The sequence below is a fragment of the Gymnoscopelus microlampas genome (assembly GCF_963454915.1).
Source record: "Gymnoscopelus microlampas genome assembly, chromosome: 3".
NCBI lineage: Eukaryota > Metazoa > Chordata > Actinopteri > Myctophiformes > Myctophidae > Gymnoscopelus > Gymnoscopelus microlampas.
The window spans coordinates 27,482,650-27,506,819 of NC_139940.1; the positions used below are offsets into that span (position 1 = coordinate 27,482,650).

Below are 24,170 nucleotides of genomic sequence, written 5' to 3' on the forward strand. Positions count from 1 at the left end.
TGTTATGTATATATATGTATATATACATACACATATATATGTTCAAAATCAGTGTTTTATTTTAACATCAGATGCTGTTTTTAAACCAAACGAAATTGGCTGAAAAAAGTGGCTGACCAAACCTTTGTCAAAAGTTAGATAATTAATGTAATGACTTCACAATCCCACATTTCACAATTAAATGCAAGTCATGAGACCTTGAACGATATGATCAAGCAGCTAGATTTATTTGACATAATAAAAGATCACTAATCACAAGAAAGTAATTGAGATGACATTTTATCTGATAAGATAAAACTGTATGTTAGCCACTTGTGTCCAAAGTCTTGTCCTTGAAAACTAAGCTAAATCTTATCTTCCTGAGAACTAGCAGATAATAGGGCATCGCAGTTGCGGCCACTTCCGGGTTCCACTGCAAAATACTCAATGCATTTTCCCATTGACTTTTCCAAAAATATTTATATCAATTAATGTAAGCCTAGAATCAAGCTATCCAGACTCCTGGTGAATCATGACCATTAAACATTTTTTTCTGTGATTGTTTTTATTTTATATTTAATTATATGATATACTATATTTAATAAATACCCTTTGTTTTGCCGTTTTCAAAAAAGTTTTTTTTCACAGAATCAAACGTTTTATGGTCATGATTCACCAGGAGCCTGGATAGCTTGATTCTAGGCTTAAATTAATTGATATAAATATTTTTGGAAAAGTCAATGGGAAAAAATGCATTGAGTATTTTGCAGTGGCACCAGGAAGTGGGCGGGAACTGCGATGCCCTATAAGTAACGGATAAGCTTCAACTGTGCATAGGCATCGTTAAGGATTGTCAAGCACTTTGACTTTAGAGACTTCAAGATGCAGTTTGAGTTGTGTATGGTGATCACAGCAGCACTCTGTGTAACTAGTAAACCTTTACCTGAGAACAAGGCTCATAACAAGTTACTCTTGATCTCCTTTGATGGTTTCAGATGGGATTATGACCAGGATGTAGATACACCAAACTTTGACCAACTTGTCAGGGATGGAGTGAAGGCAAAATATATCACCCCTCCGATGCTCACCATGACCTCTCCATCTCATTTCACCACCATAACCGGTAAGGACTGCTGCATTAAGTTTGTATTCAGATGGTTCATGTATTCTGAACCTGAACCCTGTTTTCCCAATTCCATAAAAACTCTGACTGCTTGTTGCTTGTTGCTCGTTGCTCAATTACAGTCTAGGTTATGACTAGACTGTCACTGAGCAACAAAAAACAGACGAGATCACTGCAATTGTCAGCATTTATCATTCCATCGTGACTTTGACTTCAGCGTACGGCCTGCTCAGATCTCACGTCTAGTCTGAGGCCGTGTAGACTTTGGCTGCACCTGTTTGTTCCATCATAGACCTGCGGAGCAGCATTGTCTGACCATCTGACAGGCATCTGGACACATGCATCCACTCCAAAATGTATATTTAACACATTAATAATGAATCCCTGTAACATTTCATAACGGCATACATGGACATGCACGCAAGTGACAATGACAAACAATTAAAATCTAACATAGCTTATTTGCAATGTTACAAGTTAGGTGCTTAATCATTCACTCATTTAAACAAACTGCTTTAATAGTCATTCAGTTAAGATTGCAGATCTGGCTGCATTGGCTATTTGAAAATAACAGACCTACAAGCTCACAACGCGTTGCGATGCGACACATTGTGAGCTTATAGTTCTACTATTTTGAAAATATACAAGCGCTTATGCGAGAACATTTTCGGGAGTCAGGACTGGTGCTGCTGTAATCTTTTCATGGACAGTGAGGTCTCCAAACTTATATACAGTAGCGCCTCCTATGGAGTTATGTGCAGCCTGGGTTAGGGTTAGAAACCCGACGCTTCAAACCTGTGCCCAGCACAGGTAATCTTCACGCTGTGGATTTATTTGGACCACCGGGAGATCGGAGATATAACCATCCTGCACACACCACCCTTCATCCATTAATGTTTGTGCATTCATTCATCAATGCCTCCATAAACGTTCAGATGATGACTGCTGGCCCTTGCCAGGCTATCTCTCATTAACGTGGCGTCACGGCAGCGTGTGACTCACAGGGAATACAAGAAGACTCACCTCAAGACAAACTCACCTCAACTGAAAAAGGAATACTCACCTCGGGGGTAGGAACAGTCACCCCGGGGGGTGGGTAAACTCACCTCAGGACCTGAGAAAACTCACCTCGGAACACTCACCCCGGGGGTAGGAACACTCACCCCGGGGGTAGGAAAACTCACCCAGAAAAACTCAATGGTGTAATGTACAGTGAGTTTTTGTTTTGTGGGTGGGTTTAACCTTTCCCCTCTACACCAAGTCTGTATTTTTTAAAAAGGCACATCTACCGGCTTGTGAGCTTTCCTTTTTCACAGAATGCTTTCATAATGAGACACGTTTAATCCATACTGGATTAAATTCTGTCTTTGAAGGTATAGAATTACCAAATTATGTTGTTCAATGATATATTTGTGTTTAAAATACACACACACACACACACACACACACACACACACACACACACACACACACACACACACACACACACACACACACACACACACAAAGAGTAAGGCATCAAAATGTACCAAAAGTAATATTTCTAAAAACTAAAGTTCTCAAACAATGCATGTGTGCAATGCAATGTTCTATGCTGTTATCATTTATACCAGCAAAGTAGTAGTAGGTAACTAAATATCCTAGGTACAAATAGGGAAAAATGTTTAATGCATGTTTTACAATAGTGAAATGTATATCTAATAGTAACTAAAGTTCAATAATGCTTACTATAGTGAAATGTATATCTAATAGTAACTAAAGTTCAATAATGCTTACAATAGTGAAATGTATATCTAATAGTAACTAAAGTAACTAAAGTTCAATAATGCTTACCAAAAGCTTTTCTCACAAATGTGTTCACACAGAAAACAAAACATTATACCTGTGTTTTACCTTCACTGGAGTTTTTCTTCATTTTTCTTTGTTAAGTAAGTATTTGTTTGCATTACACACATTGGAATGTTCACTTTTCTGATGAAATCTACCTTGTATTTAAAGCACTTTAATTAGCTAAATGTAATTTAACAACATACATTGACATTGGAATGTTCATTTCTCTGGGTTCCTACCTTTGTTTGTTTGTTTGTTTGTTTGATGGGGGCACAGGAGTGAAGGGGAGGAGGGGGGTTGACCACTTAACACTAATATCCCATTCCACTTAATGATTCATTGTTTGATATCTAATAGGTGGATGGGGCAAGGTGTGGAGCTGGAGACACATAGCAAATGACCATGCTATTTGCTATTTGCATTCCTTGTTCACTTTTCTGATGAAATCTACCTTTCATTCATTCTGTGAAAATGGAAAGCTCACATTATGAAAGCATTCTGTGAAAATGGAAAGCTCACAAGCCGGTAGATCTACCTTTTTACCTTTTCTGATGAAATCTACCTTGTATTTAAAGCACTATTTAAGCACTTTATTAATTCTATACCTTCAAAGAAAGAATTTAATCCAGATATGGATTAATCCAGATATGGATTAAACATCATTATGAAAGCATTCTGTGAAAATGGAAAGCTCACATTATGAAAGCATTCTGTGAAAATGGAAAGCTCACAAGCCGGTAGATCTACCTTTTTTTAAACATTGGGGTGAGTATTCCTACCTCTGAGGTGAGTCTTCCGAGGTGAGTTTTCTCAGGTCATGGGGTGAGTGTTCCTACCCCCCGAAAATCTTGGGGGTGAGTATTCCTACCTCTGAGGTGAGTCTTCCGGGGTGAGTATTCCTACCTCTGAGGTGAGTTGGTTTTGAGGTGAGTCTTCTTGATACCCTCACAGGGAATACATGACTGCTTTATTTTAGTGTAACTCGAACGTGCACTGTGGACGTCATCGGTAATGGGTTAAATTAATATACAAACATAGATATTCCATTCATGACGATGTGATTGGTGTCATTCATGTAGGCTACTAGTCTACTTGACAAAGATTGTACCGTCACGGAATACATGAAAGACTGCTGTTTCCACAGTGAGCCAAAAGTAGACACATGTGTCTGTGTCTGTGTCTGTGTCTGTGTCTGTGTCTGTGTGTGTGTGTGTGTGTGTGTGTGTGTGTGTGTGTGTGTGTGTGTGTGTGTGTGTGTGTGTGTGTGTGTGTGTGCGCGTGTGCGTGTGTGCGTGCGTGTCGGGCGCAGACATGAAAGCCAGCGAGGCGGGGAAATGCTTTCTTTTTAGCTTTCCGTATGTTGTTTGCTCGTATTCCGGTTGTTCATGTCGTAAAATCGGGCCGTTTCGAGAACATTTAAGGGCGTTTTATTTAAATGACAGTCGCTTTCAGCCGTGAGAGATTCATCAAAGGACAGACCAAATTTACGCTAGGATTGGCTGTATATGATCGCTTGATAAATCTCACGTGGGCGCAAACTAATTCCTGGGATATAATTTAAGCTGGTTTGTAGACTCCATTGATAAATGAGGGCCATTGTGTAGCGCTTTGGAAGGTGTTATATAATTTCAGATCATCCTTAATGACTTTACAACATGTAGTCCAAGAGAGTAAATGGCAAGGTTAAGGACAAACCTCTGTGTAAGCCTGTAATCAGTAATGAACAAATCCTTTATTTCCTCATGTGTTTTGTTTCCACCTCTGTCTCAGACAAGCTGGCTTACTCAGTCAATCCGTTTTGTCTTCTATTTCCCAAAATTCACAGGAAGATGGGTTGAGGACCATGGTGTTGTTCACAATATGATGTATAATGCCACAACTAATCTCAAGGTCCCCCACAAGGCCACTCTAAAAAGGTCTGAGTGGTGGGACAATGGACCTCTGCCATTATGGATCACAGCCCAAAACCAAGTGAGTCATGAGTTAACAATTTCAGTCGTATAAAAGTTATTGGTTATTAATTGAACGAGACGACAAGGAGAGCAGTGCTTCCAAGACAGAAACATTTGTTATCAATGGTGCTGCTAGGAATTCTGAGGCAAGGGGACAAAAGGTACTGTAACCCCCCCAAATACCCCAACTGGTAGTGCTGCAGAGTCAAGAGAGCAGGGCGTCATTTGGGGTCCCAGGGGATGGGAGCTAGTTTATGCATTTAATCTCCATATTTTTGCAGATTAATAAGATATTTAGATCTGCGTTATTCATGTGAAACATTTCTTTTTTCTTTTTTGCAAAAATAGCAGATCTACAGCAGATCCAGATCAGCTATTTTTGCTATTTCTGAAATGGGGCTTAAATGGTTACTTTTTGGCCACCCTCTAGTTTTTTGTGAAACGATAGACAGATTCCTCGAAATAACACAACATGATGACGGTTTTAGTCATAGCCCAAATCCTTGACACCTGGACAAATTTGTTTTTTGTACTTTACAAGAAGAATGATTTCCATTCAGATGGTTCACTTTTCTTCTCAGGGTCTGAAGACCGCATCGTTCTTCTTCCCAGGAGGAGGGGCCAATTACAGTGGCCAGTCAGTCAACAGAGTACTGGTGGAAGAACAGGGACGCCCAGATGACAACGAGACAGAGTGGAGAGAAAACATAGACACTGTCATGAACTGGTTCTCACAAGAGGAATTCGATTTTGTGACTCTGTACTATGGAGAACCTGACAATGTGGGCCATGCTAAAGGACCAGACCACCCTGAAAGAAAAGAGATCATCAGTCAAATTGATCGTACCATTGGCTATCTGAGGGAGGCCATCGATCGCCATAATTTGTCCAGCAGTCTGAATGTGATCATTTCCTCTGACCATGGCATGACCACTGTTAAAAAGAAACCCCTGGTTGATGAGATCATTCTCAATAAATACTTAAATTTAATTAAGCTCAATAGTTTTGAGATCCTTGACTATGGTGGCTATGGAATTCTAACACCAAGACCAGGAAAAGAGCAAGAGGTCTTTGAAGCTTTATCCAAAGTACCCAACATGACTGTTTACAAGAAAGAAGAACTTCCAGAGAGTTTCCATCTTGCCAAAAATGATCGAATACAGCCTATAATGATCATCGCTGATCTGGGGTTCAACTTAAATTCTGTAGGTATTATTTGTATGGACAAGTTTTTAAGTGTAATTTAACTGAACATGTCCAATCAAAATTGGTTATTTTCAGCAAGTTAGATATGAAGGACCATAGTGCTGACCATTTCCCAAAGCTTACTGTGGTTTGTTGCCATTAAAGCCATTAATCGGGAAATGGTCTGTTTATGTAGAATATATACTGTGTATAGCCAAAGCTTTAACCTTTGCATTTCCATTCAAATCATTGACTGCAAACATTTTAAAATTAAAACAAAGAACTGTTTTAAGAAAAAGAAGGCCTAACTTAAGTTCAAAAGGATATGATAAGGTATTCATGATATTCATTCACCCAAGCTGATATGTATCATTTTGTTTTTCACAATACATCTCAACAGAGATTTATTGTGTATGTAAATAAAGGAGATCATGGCTACCATAACACAGAGATGGACATGAAGACCATCTTCAGAGCTTTTGGACCTGATTTCAAGAAGAACCATCTGTCAGAGGCATTTGACAGTGTCCACATCTACCCTCTGATGTGCAAGCTCCTGCAGATAAACCCAGCTCCTAACAATGGTTCCCTTCTCTTCACAGAGGCGATGCTGACTAGTTTTAACGGTAAACATCATTATTTTCACAAGACCTAATGTAACTACAGATATATCTAACTTGACAGCATGTTCCATTTTTACGCTTTTGCATTTTTTTCCATAAATCAGGGCCATTGAACACCCTTTACGTCTGTGTGTTGGTAAAAAAAATATTGAACCAATGAAAATAATTAAAAAGCGCTTCTGACAAAACCAGCTAACTCCATTGGATCCTCAAAGTTTCTGCTAAACCAGCGAAGTCCACTGGAGTTAGCTGGTTTTGCTGAATCCAGGCTCCGCCTTTTGACCCCCAACCTCATTGTGAGGCTTGGAGGTCCATTCAGCTGTTCTTATCAACGATGAACAAAACCTCCTAACCTCCTAACTCCTAACTGTCATCTCACAACACAATCTTCTACACCTGCATATAAATGCATGAAGCACAGCTCTCATGGATTAATGTGCATTCTGCACAATATGTTATTCACGCCACAGTCAAGTGGAGACAACGGTACTTAAACCAGGGTTTCCACAGTCATGAAATTCCTGACATTCACTTAAGTCACATTAGTACTAAAGAATACAATAATTTGAACCATGTACTCCAGTGCGCTCTGCCCTAGGATAGGTGGTGTAGCAAAAATGTTTAGACACAAAGGTATACAATTAGATATTCTATGCTTCATTTTACAGGAACTACACCACCGTCTCCAACAGATACCGTGACTCCAACAACTGCAGGGTCTACAACAGCTACATCAGGTAAACCGACAAAAAAATGTACCGCAAATACAGCATAGCGTTCTTCCAACTCACATGAAAACGTATTTTCTGTTTATTAAAGACTAGAGCTGGAGAGATGGTAGTTAATGATGGTTTTAACGGTAAATGTCATTATTTTCACAAGACCTAATGTAACTACAGATATATCTAGCTTGACACCATGTTCACATTTTGGCGTACACATAGCATATGTCATCTCACAACACAATCTTCTACACCTACATATAAATGCATGAAGCACAGCTCTAATGGATTAATGTGCATTCTGCACAGTTTGTTATTCAAGCCACAGTCAAGTGGAGACAACGGTACTTAAACCAGGGTTTCCACAGTCATGAAATTCCTGACATTCACTTAAGTCACATTAGTACTAAAGAATACAATAATTTGAACCATGTACTCCAGTGCGCTCTGCCCTAGGATAGGTGGTGTAGCAAAAATGTTTAGACACAAAGGTATACAATTAGATATTCTATGCTTCATTTTACAGGAACTACACCACCGTCTCCAACAGATACCGTGACTCCAACAACTGCAGTGTCTACAACAGCTACATCAGGTAAACCAACTAAAACATGTACAGTGAATACAGCATAGTGTTCTTCCAACTCACATGAAAATGTAATAATTACTGTAATAATTTCTGTTTATTAAAGACTAGAGCTGGAAAGATGGTAGTTACTGATGAAATAGTATCAGTGAAATGTTTGATATGATTATTTGCTTATCTCACTCTAGGTGGAAATGGCAGAAGAGGCCAGATTTCCCTTGGACTGCTGGCATCAGCTGTGTTCTACATTTTAACACTCATATAATTCAGCCATGTAAAAGATAGGTACAACCAGTTTATAGAACTTGTGGCATCGGGCAAAAACTCAGAACAGAGTTCACCATGACAACAAAATAAGTTTCAGTGACCCCTTTGTGTGTAAGAAGCACATGCTCATTTTCATAATGTCTTTGTACAATAGCTACATAGTCTTTTACAATCACTATAATCACTTTATTGTTATCTCATATGCTCCGATAGTAAAATGGTAAATGGTGCATTTATATAGTGCTTCTATCCGAAACGCTTTACATTGTGTCCATTCACACACACATTCATACACCGATGGCGGAGGAAACCATGCAAGGCAACAACCTGCTCATCGGGAGCAATTAGGGGTTCAGCGTCTTGCTCAAGGACACTTCGACACTAACTCTAGGGGAGTGCCCCAGCCCGGGAACGTTGCGGTTTTCTAGTTCACTCTACCCGGCCACTCTACCCCTGAGCCACTGCCGCCACATAGTAGTAAAGTTTCAAAGCCAAAATTTGTCAGCAGACATTTTAAAGAAAACTAGAAAAGTGCGCTCCTTGGAGTGCAGATTTCCGCTAGGCCGGGTTGCCCACCCGGGGCTGTGTTAGTCATGGGGTGCAGCCGTCAGGACAGTTGTCACATCATTCAGTCCAGCGGACCGGAGATTAGCTGTTCACAGACAGACAAACAGACAGACAGGTGCGTAACCATAATCTCCAGCCTTTTGAAGTCCGGCCTGGTGGAGATAATGAAAAACTGAAATATGCTGCTTACATAATTTCCACACATATTTGGCAGTCACCTTTTGCTGCTGTAACTGCTTCAAGTATTTGGGGGAATGTACTTTGGGAGTGATAATGTGGTTAATGGTTGTTTTAGAGTAATGGTTTATTTCTTGCCACCCACCCATACAGCCACAGTTTTATGCAGAGCTATTTATATTGACACCTTTATTCCACTCTCAACCACTGAACTTGTAACTCCTTCAAAGTGATTGTTGGCCTGTCTGTGGATTCATTCACAAGTCTCCTTCTTGCACAGACACTGGACTTTGAAGGACGGCCCAATAGTCAGTCCCAGCCTGGGTGGTGTGATGCAGCTTCCTCCTAATTATTGATCCAACAATACACACTGGGTTATCCAAATGCTTTATTTTACACATTATTTTGTACCCATTTCTTTATACATTTGCATTACTTTATTACTAACTTCTATAGAATGGTGTTTAGACTTCATTTACACACCCTTCCTTGAGATATCCAGTCTGAGCAATAATTGAATAATTAAACAGTGGCTTCATTAAAACAAAAAGGAAAAATGGGTACACAGGTAGATGCAAATGGTAAGGCAATTGTATATTGTGTATGTAAGGAATTTTATTTCATTTGTGCAATCTTGGTGGTTCCAGAGTACGGTACATGTGTTGAATAGTTATTATGCAAACCACAAATATTTTCTAACTTAAAACAATGTAATCTAAAAAATATTTAGAGATTCCACGTTTTTAAATACAATGCCACAGAACACAATTTCAATATAATAGTAATTCAGTAAAATGTGAGAATTGGTCAAGACTCTGAAGACACTGTATAAAGACGGAATTACAAACAGATACATACTAGTTGGCTGTCTATCTAGCAGTGGGGAAAAAAAGAAAGATGACATTCTGACAGCTCTGGTCTAAGCAAAGTCAGATGAAACTGGAATGCATGGTTTGGTTTTCTGCAAATTGACATACTAAAGTCAGTGAAGCATATAGACAGGGCAAATCTTCTTAATAAAGTTGAGTTGTTTGAGCCCATTGTTTCCATATGACCCACCTTTACTATAAACATGTCTATAAAAACACTTTGGATTGAGAACACATTGGAAGAATATATTGTTAGTTTTATGCAATGCAGTTTTATAATTAAAGTCTCATTTACTTAAATATTGCCTTTCTCTTATTAAAATATGCAACCATTTTCAACTTTGATGTGTTTTTGTCAGGCACCCATCACATTTTTGCAGTAACTATGTTACGTTTTCTTCAATTACTTTACTTGCAGTTTCAATTAGAAATTATAATGTTCTGCCATTAGTCTGTAGTAAGGGGTAGACATCCCTTTTTGGATGACCTTATTTATCACTACTGTACATTTATAACCTCAATGTGCACAGTGGAAAAAACAAACCACAAAAACAAAAACAATGGCTTTAATATGCAAACCAATGCAGACATATAGGTACACTTAAGCCTATGGCGTGTGATGTATTCCTAGAAGTAGTCCTGAAAATGTATATAGGCCAGCAAAAACACATATTTAACGTTCATTCTCACCATTCACAGGCTCAGTTATACTGCTTCTATTTGCAAAATAAATTAGAATGCTTTACATACTAGACACAGACTATTGTAAACATCATGAATCAAGTAACATAAAAATCAATTATGCAGAACAAATACAGTATTTCACTGTAAACCATCAATAGAAGTACAGGTTGCTCCTTTACAGAGCCAACTAGACATGGGTGATAGTACTCTACACCAAATCGAAGCAGTGGGTCCTCTAGAGTCTAGACAATGGCTTTAAATCGATTACATAAGCCATGACAATTTAATTCATTTCTTTCTTCTTTTTTTCTTACTTTTTTTTTTTTACCATTTTACAGTATTACATTTGGTGTCCGTTTAATTCCTTATTTTTTAAACAGGTTAAAAAACTAATCTTTCCTTTACTAAGATAACTATCCATTTTCAAAGATGGCCTTCAATTATAGAACATAGGTTTGACCTCCACAACATAAAATGAGGCCATTAGTAATTATAATTATTTCTTTCATCACCTGGCTTTGAATCAATAGTATTGTATGTTAACATTATTGATCGTGTATCATGTTAGATGCTAGGAAAATGTAATTACGTGATACAGGCACCATCAACAGATCCTACAGTAATTTAGCTTCAAACATGGAAATCAAGGCAAGGCCAACTGGTGAAAATCAAAACTAAGGCAAATACTCAAAAGTTCTGTGCAAGTTTTACAATTTAACCTCAGATTTTATTTTAGATTGCAAACACAGTGACATTTTCTTTATCCAGCACAATATAGCAACAATGTCCACTGTGAGTATTCCTTAGTTTGGAGGCACTTAGAGACACAATTTTCACCTGCACCATAAACTGTAATTCAACTGTGCGAAATGTTAATTAGCATCTGCTTTCACTGGCAGCCCTAATTGATGTTGTCATAATTTAAAGCAACAGTGTGTCCCTTCAAATATGATCCACACATTGTGAGAACTGTCAGACAGCGTTTATTGATGCTGTAGGAAGTAACTATGGTGACAGTGGCTTTGACATTTCAGTTGGCCACTATAGGCAATAAAGTGAGGTACAGCAGCACAAGAATGAACATGCACCCACACACTCTCGCACACACACTCGCACGCGCGCACACACACACACACACACACACACACACACACACACACACACACACACACACACACACACACACACACACACACACACACACACACACACACACACACACACACACACACACACACACATTAATTCATCACAAAACATTAAATCAGCATAACGGATTAAATAAAAACACAGCCTAACATGTGTTTGGACCATTTGGAGAGGCCTAATTTGCTTCTTGAAAACATATAAAATATAAAACAAATTCAATTAAAATAACTTCAGGTGCATTACATTACAAAACATCATCAAAAGTCTGTCAGGTAGATATAAGATTAGGCCTGTGGAAGAGAGATATGGGGATTGTGGGAGTCCTCTTTTGAGTCGATTTAGGTACCTTTGACTAGAGGGCAGGCACAGCAATGGTTCAGCACTTAAGTGGAAAATCAGCACATTAATACAGCACTTCTGATGAAGTGAATGAAGCTGTTGATTTCTATTGCTAGGTAGGTAATGAGAGTCAGTCTTTGAAATAGAGTCATTGCCAGGACCATGGTGCTAAATGACACCTCCATATGAATAGACCTGGGGGACCTCTTCAAAAAGCGACCCCCATCTTTACTCCCAAGATGCTCTCACAGAGTTGTCAGCATGTTTCACCATAAAACGATGAGAAAATAAAAGTATCACCTTTCTCAAGACCAACAATAGGACAGGTACCGTGGAGAGGCCAAAGCCGTGGGGGTCCTCCACCACCCACCCACCCACCCACCCCTGTCACCTCAGTTTTCAAAGTGCCAGTGACAGTGCCTCGCGGTGTGGGCGAGAGCCAGTGGCTCATAAGGAGGTCTCTGCATCCACCACTTTCTGTGCCTCTTCGTCTTCTACAATAATCTGGACACTCGACACCTTCTCCTGGCTGGGGAAACAAAATGGGAGTTCATGTTGTCATCGCAATACATAAGCCCCCACTATCAAATATATCGTCTCGGTCAGGTGGAAACCTCATATGTCCAAAACTGTTACTCTTCAGGCTTCAAATTCAAAAACAGAAAAAATAGCAGATCGACAAGCTCAAAACGCGTCGCTTCGTGCTGCATTTCGAGCTGCATTTCGAGCTTGTAGATTTGCTATTTTTGATACTTTTGTGTGACGCTGTAGTATGATCAAGTACGCCAGTACGGCATCCATTTACAATGGGTTTCTGCCCGACAGCAACGATAATATGGTTTCAATTAATAATGTATTTCTCAGTGCAGTGTTGTAGAAGGTAAGAGTGCTCTCACTGTGCTAAATGTCAGAAGCACCATTAGCAGTAGAATCTCACTAAATGTAAGCAATGCTAAAAATAAAAAGATGAAACAAGAGATTTGAATTTGGGGAGGAAGAGGAGAGAGACATGAGAGGAGAGCCAGGGGGGATCGTGGGAGGGGGGTTGTCATAGCTACCTTGGACAAGGTTTCAGAGCTTTGGCACATTCCGAGTTCATGGAGACAGCTTTATTCAACATGCCCATTTTAGCCATTTCGTCTGAAATGTTTACTACAGAAGGGTCCGCACTGCAGGGGAGAAATACACCACATCAAACTTATTTCCAATTCACTCACACAAAAGTACTAAACACACACACACACACACACACACACACACACACACACACACACACACACACACACACACACACACACACACACACACACACACACACACACACACACACACACACACACACACACACACACACACACACACACGGTTGAATGTGGTCATCCCCAATCATTTACAAACAAGTAAGCTTCAAGTTAGCTTTTTTTGTAAGATCATTTTTTGTCATTTATGCTTTATTGACAGGAATGGAAGGAGAGAGAAGGGATGACATGCAATAAAGCACCTCAGGTCGGATTCGAACCAGGAACGGCTGCGGGAAGGACTATAGTCTTATTTATGTGGTATCCCGATGAGGTGGAAAAAACGCTGAGACGCTCGTCTCCATAGACTTTGCACCGAAACTTAACACACGCTGGTGTGAATAATTGGACGTTACTCTGTGATCCGTGGTGTAACCCCAAGCTAGCTTTTAAGAAATATGCCAAGATGCCAACTGGGCACACTTCACTACCAACTGACCTGGCCTTAGATTTGTTGTATGGGTGGTCAACTGCATCCACCTCCTCCAGCATCTGCTGCACCTCCTGGGAAAAAACACACACATGTCAATCTCTACAGGTGTCAACATTAACAACGGTTATGCAATATGCGGCACTCTGTGCCGCGCTATGAGCTTGTAGATCTGCTATTTTTGAAAAATCGTGAAAATGTTTTTTTAATATTTTTTCCGAAAAACTGTTAGGATTTAAAAAATGTTTAGAAGCGGCCTCAGGTCTTAATGGGTTAATGTCTGACTGTACTTCGTGCTGTTTACATTTCTGTCAAATAAAGTATTCAATCAATCAATCAAACAAACAAAGGCAGGCAAAATACAAGCTATCAGGAAAAAGGAAAGTAAAACATATCAGTGTAAACAGTATGATTGTCACTCAGGCTTACTTTATACTTCTTATTGACAAGGGTTACTGCATTAGGGATGAAGGATTTCTTTATGTTTTCCAGATGAGAAATGTAATTGTCTGTCTGTCTGTCTGTCCACCAGAGGGTGCTGCAACTCAACTATGCACACCTTTATGCTTGTAAATGTAGGACATGCTAGTCATGAACAGTTATTTACAGCAATGGGTACAACCTCTACCTAAAAGGCTAAGTTTCAACCTGGGGTCCATAATATTGGGCATTGGGCATCAAAAAAAATGTATTTGTCAGTCACATGTTTTTTGTAAGACTTGTGTAGTCTCATAAGTTTAAAATATGTGCAAGAAAAGTATTTTCTAGAAATCTTTCCTGGAGTGCGCACAAATCACAATGTGTTTTCAGCAACACCCAACTGATTATAGTGGAGCATTTATGTAAGAGCATTATGAATGGAAATATTGTAGTGTATCCTGAAATAATAATGAGATTCATGAGCTTGAAACAATTCAATACAGTATATCCACATCCAATGTGTGTGGGTGGTTATATGGAACATGCCTCCTTCTCTTTCTTCTTCTTGTCAAGCTCCTTCTTCTTCTTGCTCTCAGGCATCAGGTCGTCCAGCCAGCTCAGCTCTCTCTTGGTGAAGAAGAAATCTAAAAGTTTCCGAATAAACACCAGAGCCAGCACCTACAGCCAAGGAGAGGAGCATTGTCAGAGTTGGGTCTGGCCAATACTACCAGACCCAACTTTAGCCACAAATCATCATGATATGAAATCAAGTTAGCTGGCTTGTGGATTTTTAACAACTTGAACCCTAGTGTCCCTATTCTGGGGCAAACATTCAGCGAAAATAGCAGATCTACACGCTCACAACGTATCACATTGCAATGTCTTGTGAGCTTGTAAATGTGCTATTTTTGTCGAGGATATTTAGTGTAGAGGGGAAAACAAGAAAGAATGACATAGATGTCATGATGGACGGCGCAGGCCCCCCCCCCCCCCCCCCCCAAAAAAAGAAAATAGTTTTGGGGGTCCAAAAGCATGGGATGAAAAAAAAAAAAAAAAAAGGAGGTCCGCGTTCCCCCCCCCCCCCTTAGGGGTCCCTGGAGACCCTTGGGGGTCCCTGGGGGTGACCTACAGACACGGCGAAGGAAAACTGTAAAGCCACAGCCATGCATGCAAGATGTTGCACATGAACTCTGCAGCCGCACTGAGCAGAGATGCTCATAGGCCTGCGTCCTGCGTCGCTGACGCACAATATTGTGAAAGGACGCATTCATGACACCGTCGTGGCGTCCATGGGACGCACTAGAGTTGTCACCAACAACAGAGAAAAATATAAAAATAATTCGCGATAAAATTATTAGTGCACGATAAGTATCGGCCCGATAATTATCGGTTCGATATCAGGAATTATGACGTCATCCCAATAAAACCGATAACATTAATAATAGCTCTGATAATATATAATATTTGTCAACTGTGATCTGCATGGACTCTCGGTTAGACACCGTTGTACTGGAGAAGTATAACTCTCGGTTAGACACCGTTGTACTGGAGAAGTATAACTCTCGGTTAGACACCGTTGTAGTGTTGTGCTAGTGTTGTGCTAGTTACTGAAAACCAGTGACCAGTTACCAATGCCATTACTAGTTACTTCATTTAAAAGTAACTCAGTTACTTTACAAGTTACTTACACCAAAAAGTAATGCGTTACTGTGAAAAGTAACTTTGAAGTTACTTAAAAAAAAAAGGGCTCCCATTATTGCCCTTATAGCCTTCATTTCAGTACTGTTATTGCATTGGGGAATAATACAATCTGTTGATCAACTTGACATGCATTTGCCATGGCTATGTACATTCAGAGGAGAAAAACAATGCATGAGGTGGCATGAAAAGGTATTAAGCATTAACATGTACATCATTGAAGCTACTTTGTGTAGACGTGAATTGAAGTAATGCTGTTGTGTGGGTGGGTCTTTAAAAGTGAAGATGGGATGTGGTTTGCTGTAGGGAGGTATTGTGCTATTGAGATTTTTTTTTTTAAATGCATGTGTGTATCTATCTATCGATCGATCTATCTATCTATCTATCTATCTATCTAACCCACCACGACAACAGATAAGTCATCTAGGCTTTTTTCATTTTTGTTATTTCATGTCATATGAAAGCAGGGAATCATAGCTACAAATACTTTTGTAAATACAGTATTCAATCAAAATACAAAATAGCAGATCTACAAGCTCACAAGGCGGCGACGCGTTGTGAGCTTGTAGATCTGCTATTTCATGACACATGTTTTGTTTGTAACTAGTGTTGCCATGTATAGTAATTATAAGCGACCTCGTTCTCTGTGAAGTTGCTTGCAAATATTGCTAGTTGCTTTTTATTATGGGGCCAGGCTTCCAGCATGGACCCATATTGTTATTCGCATTATTCCATTTCTTCTTCTTCTTCTTCTTCTTCTTCTTCTTCTTCTGCCACTTTTGGCAGTTCTGGCTGAACCGTGCAGTCGCTTTTTATGAAACTCGGCCATATGGTAGATGGTCATGAAAAACGATCAAAAAATAAATCTCACAATCTTTCGTCAAAAGGTGGCGCTATAGCACTCAGTTGAAAATGACAACTTTGAACAGGTACAACTCATGCCCTGTTTCACCTACAGCCATGAAACTTCGATGCACACATGCGTCTCCTCATGCTGAACAACTTTCACACTCTGACTTTTGACCTCTGACCTTTAGATCTCCCACCATTTTGAATTATATGAAAAACAGTTAAAACCTATCTCCTCCTGGGATTTTTGAGTAATCTGCACGAAACTTTTTACACATGAACTTTGGACCTATACCAAAAAACGTTTGCAAAATATCTTCCATAAGTGAAAAAATGAAGCTTTAATGAGCCAATGAATATTGCAGTTTTATGACAATTATTCATCTGCCCCTAACGCATACATGCAGACTTACTATTCTTTGAAACTTTGCAGAAATGTAAAGGGCCATTCCAAATATCACTGAAACCAATCTTACTCCAATTGGTCAAACGGGGGCGCTATAGCAATTTTTTGAAAATTGAAACTTTAAACAGGCAAAAGTCATGCCTCGTTTGGCCGACAGCCATTAGACCTGCTTACACATGTGCCTTGACTAATGAGGAACACATCTATCACGTTGACCAGTAAGCACCGCCCTTAGATTGTCCGCAATCTTGAGCAGTTTGAAAAACACTTAAACCCAGGATTTTTCAGCTATTTGCGTGAAACTGTATGATCTGTGTGATCTCCTTTTTCACAGGTTCTTGTCTGTTGGTGGCTTCTCGCTTAAATGTGTGCCCCACAACCTGAAGGTCACCAGTTCAAGCCTCACTTGGTGCAGACTTCATCTGAGTTGCATTTCACACAACATGACTATCAATGAATACATCTGCAATTGTTAAAGATAACATGCAATACTTAATTGAGTGTTTTTTTACATACAGCTTATCTACAATCTCACAACTTTTCAGATAGCAATGAGAGTATGTTTTTTCAATGTATAACATACTTCATTGTGAAAATAGCCAATGTACAATCTGACAACTTTTAATGGTTTGTGAGCTTGTAGATCGGCTACTTTCACTAATTTTGGTTCTGAGGAGATGTACAATTTCTTCATTGGTAAATGGTTTGTGAACGAGTGATCTTAGTGTTAGTGAAACAGGGGCTTGGGTCATGACAGAAGGCAAGAGTTTGTGATCCTCAACAGACAAGATCAGCCTGGACAAAGATATAGCACTATAGGTAGTGTTGCAGCTACCTAAGAGTGCTTCATGACCGTAAGGTTGCCGGTTCAAGCCTCACTTGATGCAGACTCATTTAAGTTGAAATGCAAAAAACATGACTCAATCTATTCCGTTTCCATGTCTTTCTCTTCAATCTATTCCATTTGTCTCTCTCTCTGTCTCTTCAATCTATTCCGTCTCTCTCTCTCTCTCTCTGTCTCTTCAATCTATTCCGTCTCTCTCTCTCTCTCTGTCTCTTCAATCTATTCCGTCTCTCTCTCTCTCTCTGTCTCTTCAATCTATTCCGTCTCTCTCTGTCTCTTCAATCTATTCCGTCTCTCTCTCTCTCTCTGTCTCTTCAATCTATTCCGTCTCTCTCTGTCTCTTCAATCTATTCCGTCTCTCTCTCTCTCTCTGTCTCTTCAATCTATTCCGTCTCTCTCTCTCTCTCTGTCTCTTCAATCTATTCCGTCTCTCTCTCTCTCTCTGTCTCTTCAATCTATTCCGTCTCTCTCTCTCTCTCTGTCTCTTCAATCTATTCCGTCTCTCTCTCTCTCTCTGTCTCTTCAATCTATTCCGTCTCTCTCTCTCTCTCCGTCTCTTCAATCTATTCCGTCTCTCTCTCTCTCTCCGTCTCTTCAATCTATTCCGTCTCTCTCTCTCTCTCCGTCTCTTCAATCTATTCCGTCTCTCTCTCTCTCTCCGTCTCTTCAATCTATTCCGTCTCTCTCCGTCTCTTCAATCTATTCCGTCTCTCTCCGTCTCTTCAATCTATTCCGTCTCTCTCCGTCTCTTCAATCTATTCCGTCTCTCTCCGTCTCTTCAATCTATTCCGTCTCTTCAATCTATTCCGTCTCTTCAATCTATTCCGTCTCTTCAATCTATTCCGTCTCTTCAATCTATTCCGTCTCTCTCTCTCTCTCTCTCTCTCTCTCTCTCTCTCTCTCTCTCTCTCTCTCTCTCTCTCTCTCTCTCTCTCTCTCTCTCTCTCTCTCTCTCTCTCTCTCTCTCTCTCTCTCTCTCTCTCTCTCTCTCTCTCTCTCTCTCTCTCTCTCTCTCTCTCTCTCTCTCTCTCTCTCTCTCTCTCTCTCTCTCTCTCTCTCTCTCTCTCTCTCTCTCTCTCTCTCTCTCTCAGGGGTGGCCATAGCTGAGTGGTTAGTGAGCCCGCCTAGGGAGCCAGAGACTCTGGTTGCCCCAGGTACGATTCCAGGCCAGGTCAGCAAATGTGTCGATGAAATGAAATTTGTCCCTGAGCAAGACTTAACCCCTAATTGCTCACAGGCACTCATTGGAAACAAGACCGCAAGGACTTTCATGAACTGACCTGTTAAAGGAATTATCATTTCTCTTTCTCTCTCCTGGCCCCATATTATCGCTGCTTGCAGCTATATTTTGTTTTTATTATTTTGTTGTGAGCTTGTAGATCGGCTATTTCCAAATCGTCTATTTTCAAAAAGCCGATGCATATAGGTTTATAGTGCTCATATAGCCACTTACATCTTTGGGCTTGTTTTCATTGACCTGGTTGCTTATTACTCTCTCGAAAATCTGGCAACCGTGTCATAGTTTATACCACCGAAGAAGAAAATGCGGAAGTGATCGTCTTTACAAGGCCATGAAAAAGCATAATAACGTGACTTGCGTCGATAAGTAAGTAATTAATAGCGGACAGTACTGTGTTTGGCTAAAAACAGTGTGTTTGGTAACCTCATACAAGCGCATTATTAACCAAGTTAGGCTAGCGCACGGAGGACGCACTGTTATTTTCGATTCCACTTTTACCACTCATTTAACCGTATTTACTCCAATTTGCAAATGTTCTTTGTGGTTTTGATTCCTGTGGAAATTAAGATGTCATGGGAAGAATGACTTAATTTTGTGATGCGACAAACATCCGTGTTTATGTGAAACTTGTGTGTTATTGCAAAGGAATTCCACGAGTGGTCTTGCACATGCGCAGTAAAGTTGTTTACATCTGAAAGAGCATTTCATCCCAGCATATGAGAACGACTGCACTTTGAATGCGAGCTGGTAAACAATTGTGCATGGAAAATGGTCATTTTGTGTGTTATTTTATTATACATGTTGTTTGCGTAGTTTTAATAGTATTTTCCATTTGTGTGTTTTCTGTTTACAGTTAAATAAGCTACTTCTACTGCAACAGCATCTTACAATGCTTATCTTTAGCACCCACTTTAAGGAGAGCTAATGTGGGTAGTTTCTCTTGGGCTGGCTGAGGCTATCAGATACTGTACCAAGTATTAGTAGTTTAGTAACCGTGTGTGTATGTGTGTGTGTGTGTGTGTGTGTGTGTGTGTGTGTGTGTGTGTGTGTGTGTAATAAATTACCAAAAGTCAGTATCGGTTTTGCGTGTTTTTATGTGTAGTTGTTGTGTTGTAGTTTGAGTGTTTTACGCCAAATCTACTACGTGTATTCGTCCCTGGACCGAAGGGAATAGCTTGAGTTAGGTTGAGCTCAGATATCGGTACAGTTATTTAACAGTCAGCCCGTGCGACGAGGAAAGTACGGAGATTGGTGTTGTTCACGTGAGGAGTGCTAGGCTAGCTCGACGTCGTGGGTCTCTTGTCGACGAGCGTCGTGGGAGAGGCGAAACGTAATCATCTCTGCCAAACCAACCCCCACGAGACGAGAGGGAGTTCGGTTCCGAGTCGGACAAGCAACGTGGAGGACGTGCGGGAGAGCCAGCTGTTCATCAAAGAGCTGAGCAGAGCGGAGCGACCCATTCCGAGAGGAGGACGCGCTCGGTTGGCCGACAACAATTACCAAACCAACATCATCATCAAAGAAATGTGTGCTTTTTGCAATGTGTGATTTTTGCATTTGACTGTGCTGTTGTCGGACGATGAGACGAATTAGTTTAGAACTGTGCATGATAGCACTGAAGGCTAACAATATTAAAATATTCTGTTACAAATGGTCCGGAATTCCACATGTAGCCTACTAGAGTTTCACAAGTACAAAAGTATTGGCTTCATAATGTACGTAAAGTATCAAATGTAAAAGTAGTCATTATGCACAATGTCCCATTTTCAAGTGGTAACATGTAGCCTAGCCTATAAAAAATATGTTTTAAACTGCCCATGTACAAGCTGACCTCATGGCACCAAAGCTAATTGTGTGTACGGGTATTTCAAGGGCTGGCAGAGAATAACGCTTAGTTTGTCGTAGTTTAAGTTGCGTTGTCAGCTCCACATCTGCTATTTGCAAACATTTTTGTACTTTGGGTACTGTAAGCCCATTTAAATACTAATAGTTTTACTGAAGCACATTATTATCTCCGAATCCTTTCTCATCATGCAGTACTTGTACATTGCAGTATTGATACTTTTACTTAAGTAAAACATTCGATCACTTCTTTCCACCATGCCATTTCATTTATATTTGAATCACGTCAGTTTGCAATGCAATTCATAACTAAAGGTCTATAAACCTGTGTGATATAGTGACGTTATGAAGTACTGCTAACTGGGAAAGCAGCCCGTCCAGCAGGGGCCATTCACACACACTCTATTTGTCTTGACAATGACGTTGGCTGTAGTACCCCGGATGCGATGTTACAAACAGCTGACCTGAATGTTGTGGTTGTCCTATGCTAAACAACACATACAGTAACGTAAAAAGGAATACATAGGTTTGATGACAGAAAATGCATTTATATACTATTGCTATAAAACAACAAAGCTAGCCTACATGTTTAAGGTGACATTACACTTATGCTATTGTGCTCCACTATGTTTACACATTTCAATGTGTAAACATACAGATGCATTTACTATGTCCATGTGTATGATGCGACAGATTGAATAGCATGTTATTGACTTCATTGATGCAAAACATTTTGTATAAGTGATTAATGTCCCTGAATGGGTTTGAGCCTTATTGTTGTTGTAATGTGTGAACATGATGGCGCTCACAAATTGTGCATTTTGAGACTCGGGCGGAATGCAGTGATTCCGTGCCGCCACGTTAATATTGGAGCGTCGGGTTTATATCCTTAACCCAGCCAGGTTGTGTAGCCTACATAACTCTCTATGACATAACTCCATAACATAGGACAAGCTACTGTAAGTTTGTAGACCTCACGTGTCCATGAAAAGAATGTCGGGGCTCCCGAAAATTATCTCGCAGAATCGCTGCTGCGCTGAAAATAGCAGATCCACAAGCTCACAACGCGTCGCAATGGGACCTGTTGTGAGCTTGTAGATCTGCTATTTTCAAATAGCCAACGCAGCCATGCAGATCTGCAAGCTTAACCGAGTGACTGTTAAAGCAGTTTGTTTAAATTACTTTATAAAATGTTATATTTTCACAGGGATTATTTATTAGTGTAGATATACATTTTGGAGTGGATATATGTGTCCAGATGCCTGTCAGACCGTCTGCTCCGCAGGTCTAGAATGGAATAAACGGGCGCAGGCAACGTCAACAACTGGTCTCGACCAGACGTGAGATCTCAGCGTAAAGTAGGATGAAGGCCTCGTCAGGATATATTGATAAATGCCGAAAGGTGCGGTGATATCGGCGTACGTTCATTATTCGGGCTGCACCGCGTTGATAAATGAGGGCCACTGTGCCTTCCTTCCGCCAGACAGCTTCTTGTGTATTTACTATGAATATCGCCCCTATACTTAAGGCTGACAAATAACGTAATACACATCCATTCTCTCTACGTCCTGCGTGTCTGGAGGATGTTGGGTCTTTTGAGCAATTGAGCCAATGTGTATTCTCAGAATCCCATTTCACACTCGAGTGTGAAATGTGTCTGTCTGTGTCCCTCATTCACAGAACCGGTTTTCTACGTCATGACATAAGCGCACAATATAAACAGCACACACATGTCCTGGCCTCGTTCTCTTCATTTTTGATTGTTGAGGCAGCAATGGCACCAGCGTAAAAAAAAAAGTTTGTCCAGAGCAAACTCATCGACGCGAGGACGCCTAAACGAACGGTAGCCACCGCGATCGACCGCCTAAACCACTTTCAGGACAAGCTGCTTCAGGCTGCAGCATCAGTCCTGCTTGGTAAAATAAAGGCTGAACTCAGTGGACATTGGACAATATTTTGCAATAGGCCTACTCGCGTATAAAGATTTTCCGCTTTCCAAACGGGAACTAGTTGCAGTTTGTATTCGATTCATGGAGGATGGAGGACTCATCAAAGAGCGGGCAGTGGAATTTATTGACACCGCGGATTTAACTGCACGGTGCATCACAAAGCGCTCCTAAAAGAAACCAATCATCTACCAACTATTGTAGGCTACCCGTGTCTAAGCTAAAACATAAACATGTAGGTCGCCTACATAGGCTACTTTGGTAAATAAATCTGGTTATTTGAAGAGGTTATTCAACTCTCCAGCTGTCTATCTGCGACTCTCTCCCCCCCTTGCGCTTCAACTACATGCAAAAAGGCCGTTCGCAGCTCGCGATGCTTAAATGAAGAAATGTGCACGGAAAATCATCTAAAACTATGCGAAATAAACCCCAAAAAAATATCAAAAATAAAAGCGGGGCTTTATTGTGGCTTAAATAGATTCAAGTCGACACTTATTAATGTTTTGGTGCATTCTATAATTTAATACAAAATTCTGATGCCTCTCTGCAGAGTGATACTGCATTAAGAACTAACTCAGTGTGTAGAGGGGAGGGCGGGGCTTTAGGCTGCGTGGGCGGACACTGGTGTTGGAACAATGGCGGCGGTGCAAACATGTTCAGTTGTGAGAGGGGGCATGTTCAGACCTGAGAGGGGGCGTGAGAGGGGGCGTCTCCCTGCATGAAGCCAGCAACCAATCGGTGTTTGGAGCAAAGAGGGGGCGTCGCCCTGCATGAAGCCAAGTTGCAGCAACCAATCGGTGGCAACGAAGCAATGACGACGCGTTCCAGACCCTTTTTTACCAAGACCGCCCCCTTTTTCCCACAAACAGAGAGTCCCTGACCAAATCACGCCCCGTTACGCCCCTTTTTCGCCTAAGCCACCTCCTCTCTTTATATAGCTCGAGAGGTTAACTCCCACATATCTCACTTGCCTTTGATCTCTCTCCATAGAGGACGGCTCGCTTCGCTTGAGCCGTCCTAAAAACGAGGGGGCCTAGTATAGGCCCCTGGGGGACTCTGGTCAACCAAGTATAAAGGAAACCAAAGGAGGAATATTGGACCATTTCTGTGCAATCTAACAAATATGTAGGAAAATAAACCACGGA

At 40.6% G+C, this 24,170-nt stretch overlaps 2 protein-coding genes across 3 annotated transcripts in view; one reads left to right on the top strand and one right to left on the bottom strand.

Moving 5' to 3' along the window:
• Nucleotides 1-861: 861 nt before the first annotated feature.
• Nucleotides 862-8,013, top strand: LOC311041806 (ectonucleotide pyrophosphatase/phosphodiesterase family member 7; the record flags this gene model as incomplete). The annotated part of the gene is made up of 7 exons (XM_084052291.1): nt 862-1,102; nt 4,758-4,903; nt 5,466-6,089; nt 6,470-6,695; nt 7,163-7,178; nt 7,361-7,429; nt 7,941-8,013. 7 exons carry the CDS (start codon nt 862-864, stop codon nt 8,011-8,013), a joined length of 1,395 nt encoding a protein of 464 aa, XP_083908417.1.
• A 1,588-nt stretch (nt 8,014-9,601) lies between these two features.
• LOC311042643 (sodium bicarbonate cotransporter 3-like) overlaps nt 9,602-24,170 on the bottom strand; it is a 55,482-nt gene continuing 40,913 nt past the window's right edge. For both annotated transcript variants that reach the window (XM_084053500.1, XM_084053499.1), the window contains exons 22-25: nt 14,747-14,878; nt 13,790-13,854; nt 13,111-13,221; nt 9,602-12,581 (exon numbers count right to left, since the gene is read on the bottom strand). In XM_084053500.1, coding sequence (XP_083909626.1) covers nt 12,500-12,581; nt 13,111-13,221; nt 13,790-13,854; nt 14,747-14,878 — 390 coding nt within the window. In that variant the 3' untranslated portion in view covers nt 9,602-12,499. The remainder of the gene's footprint in view (nt 12,582-13,110; nt 13,222-13,789; nt 13,855-14,746; nt 14,879-24,170) is intronic.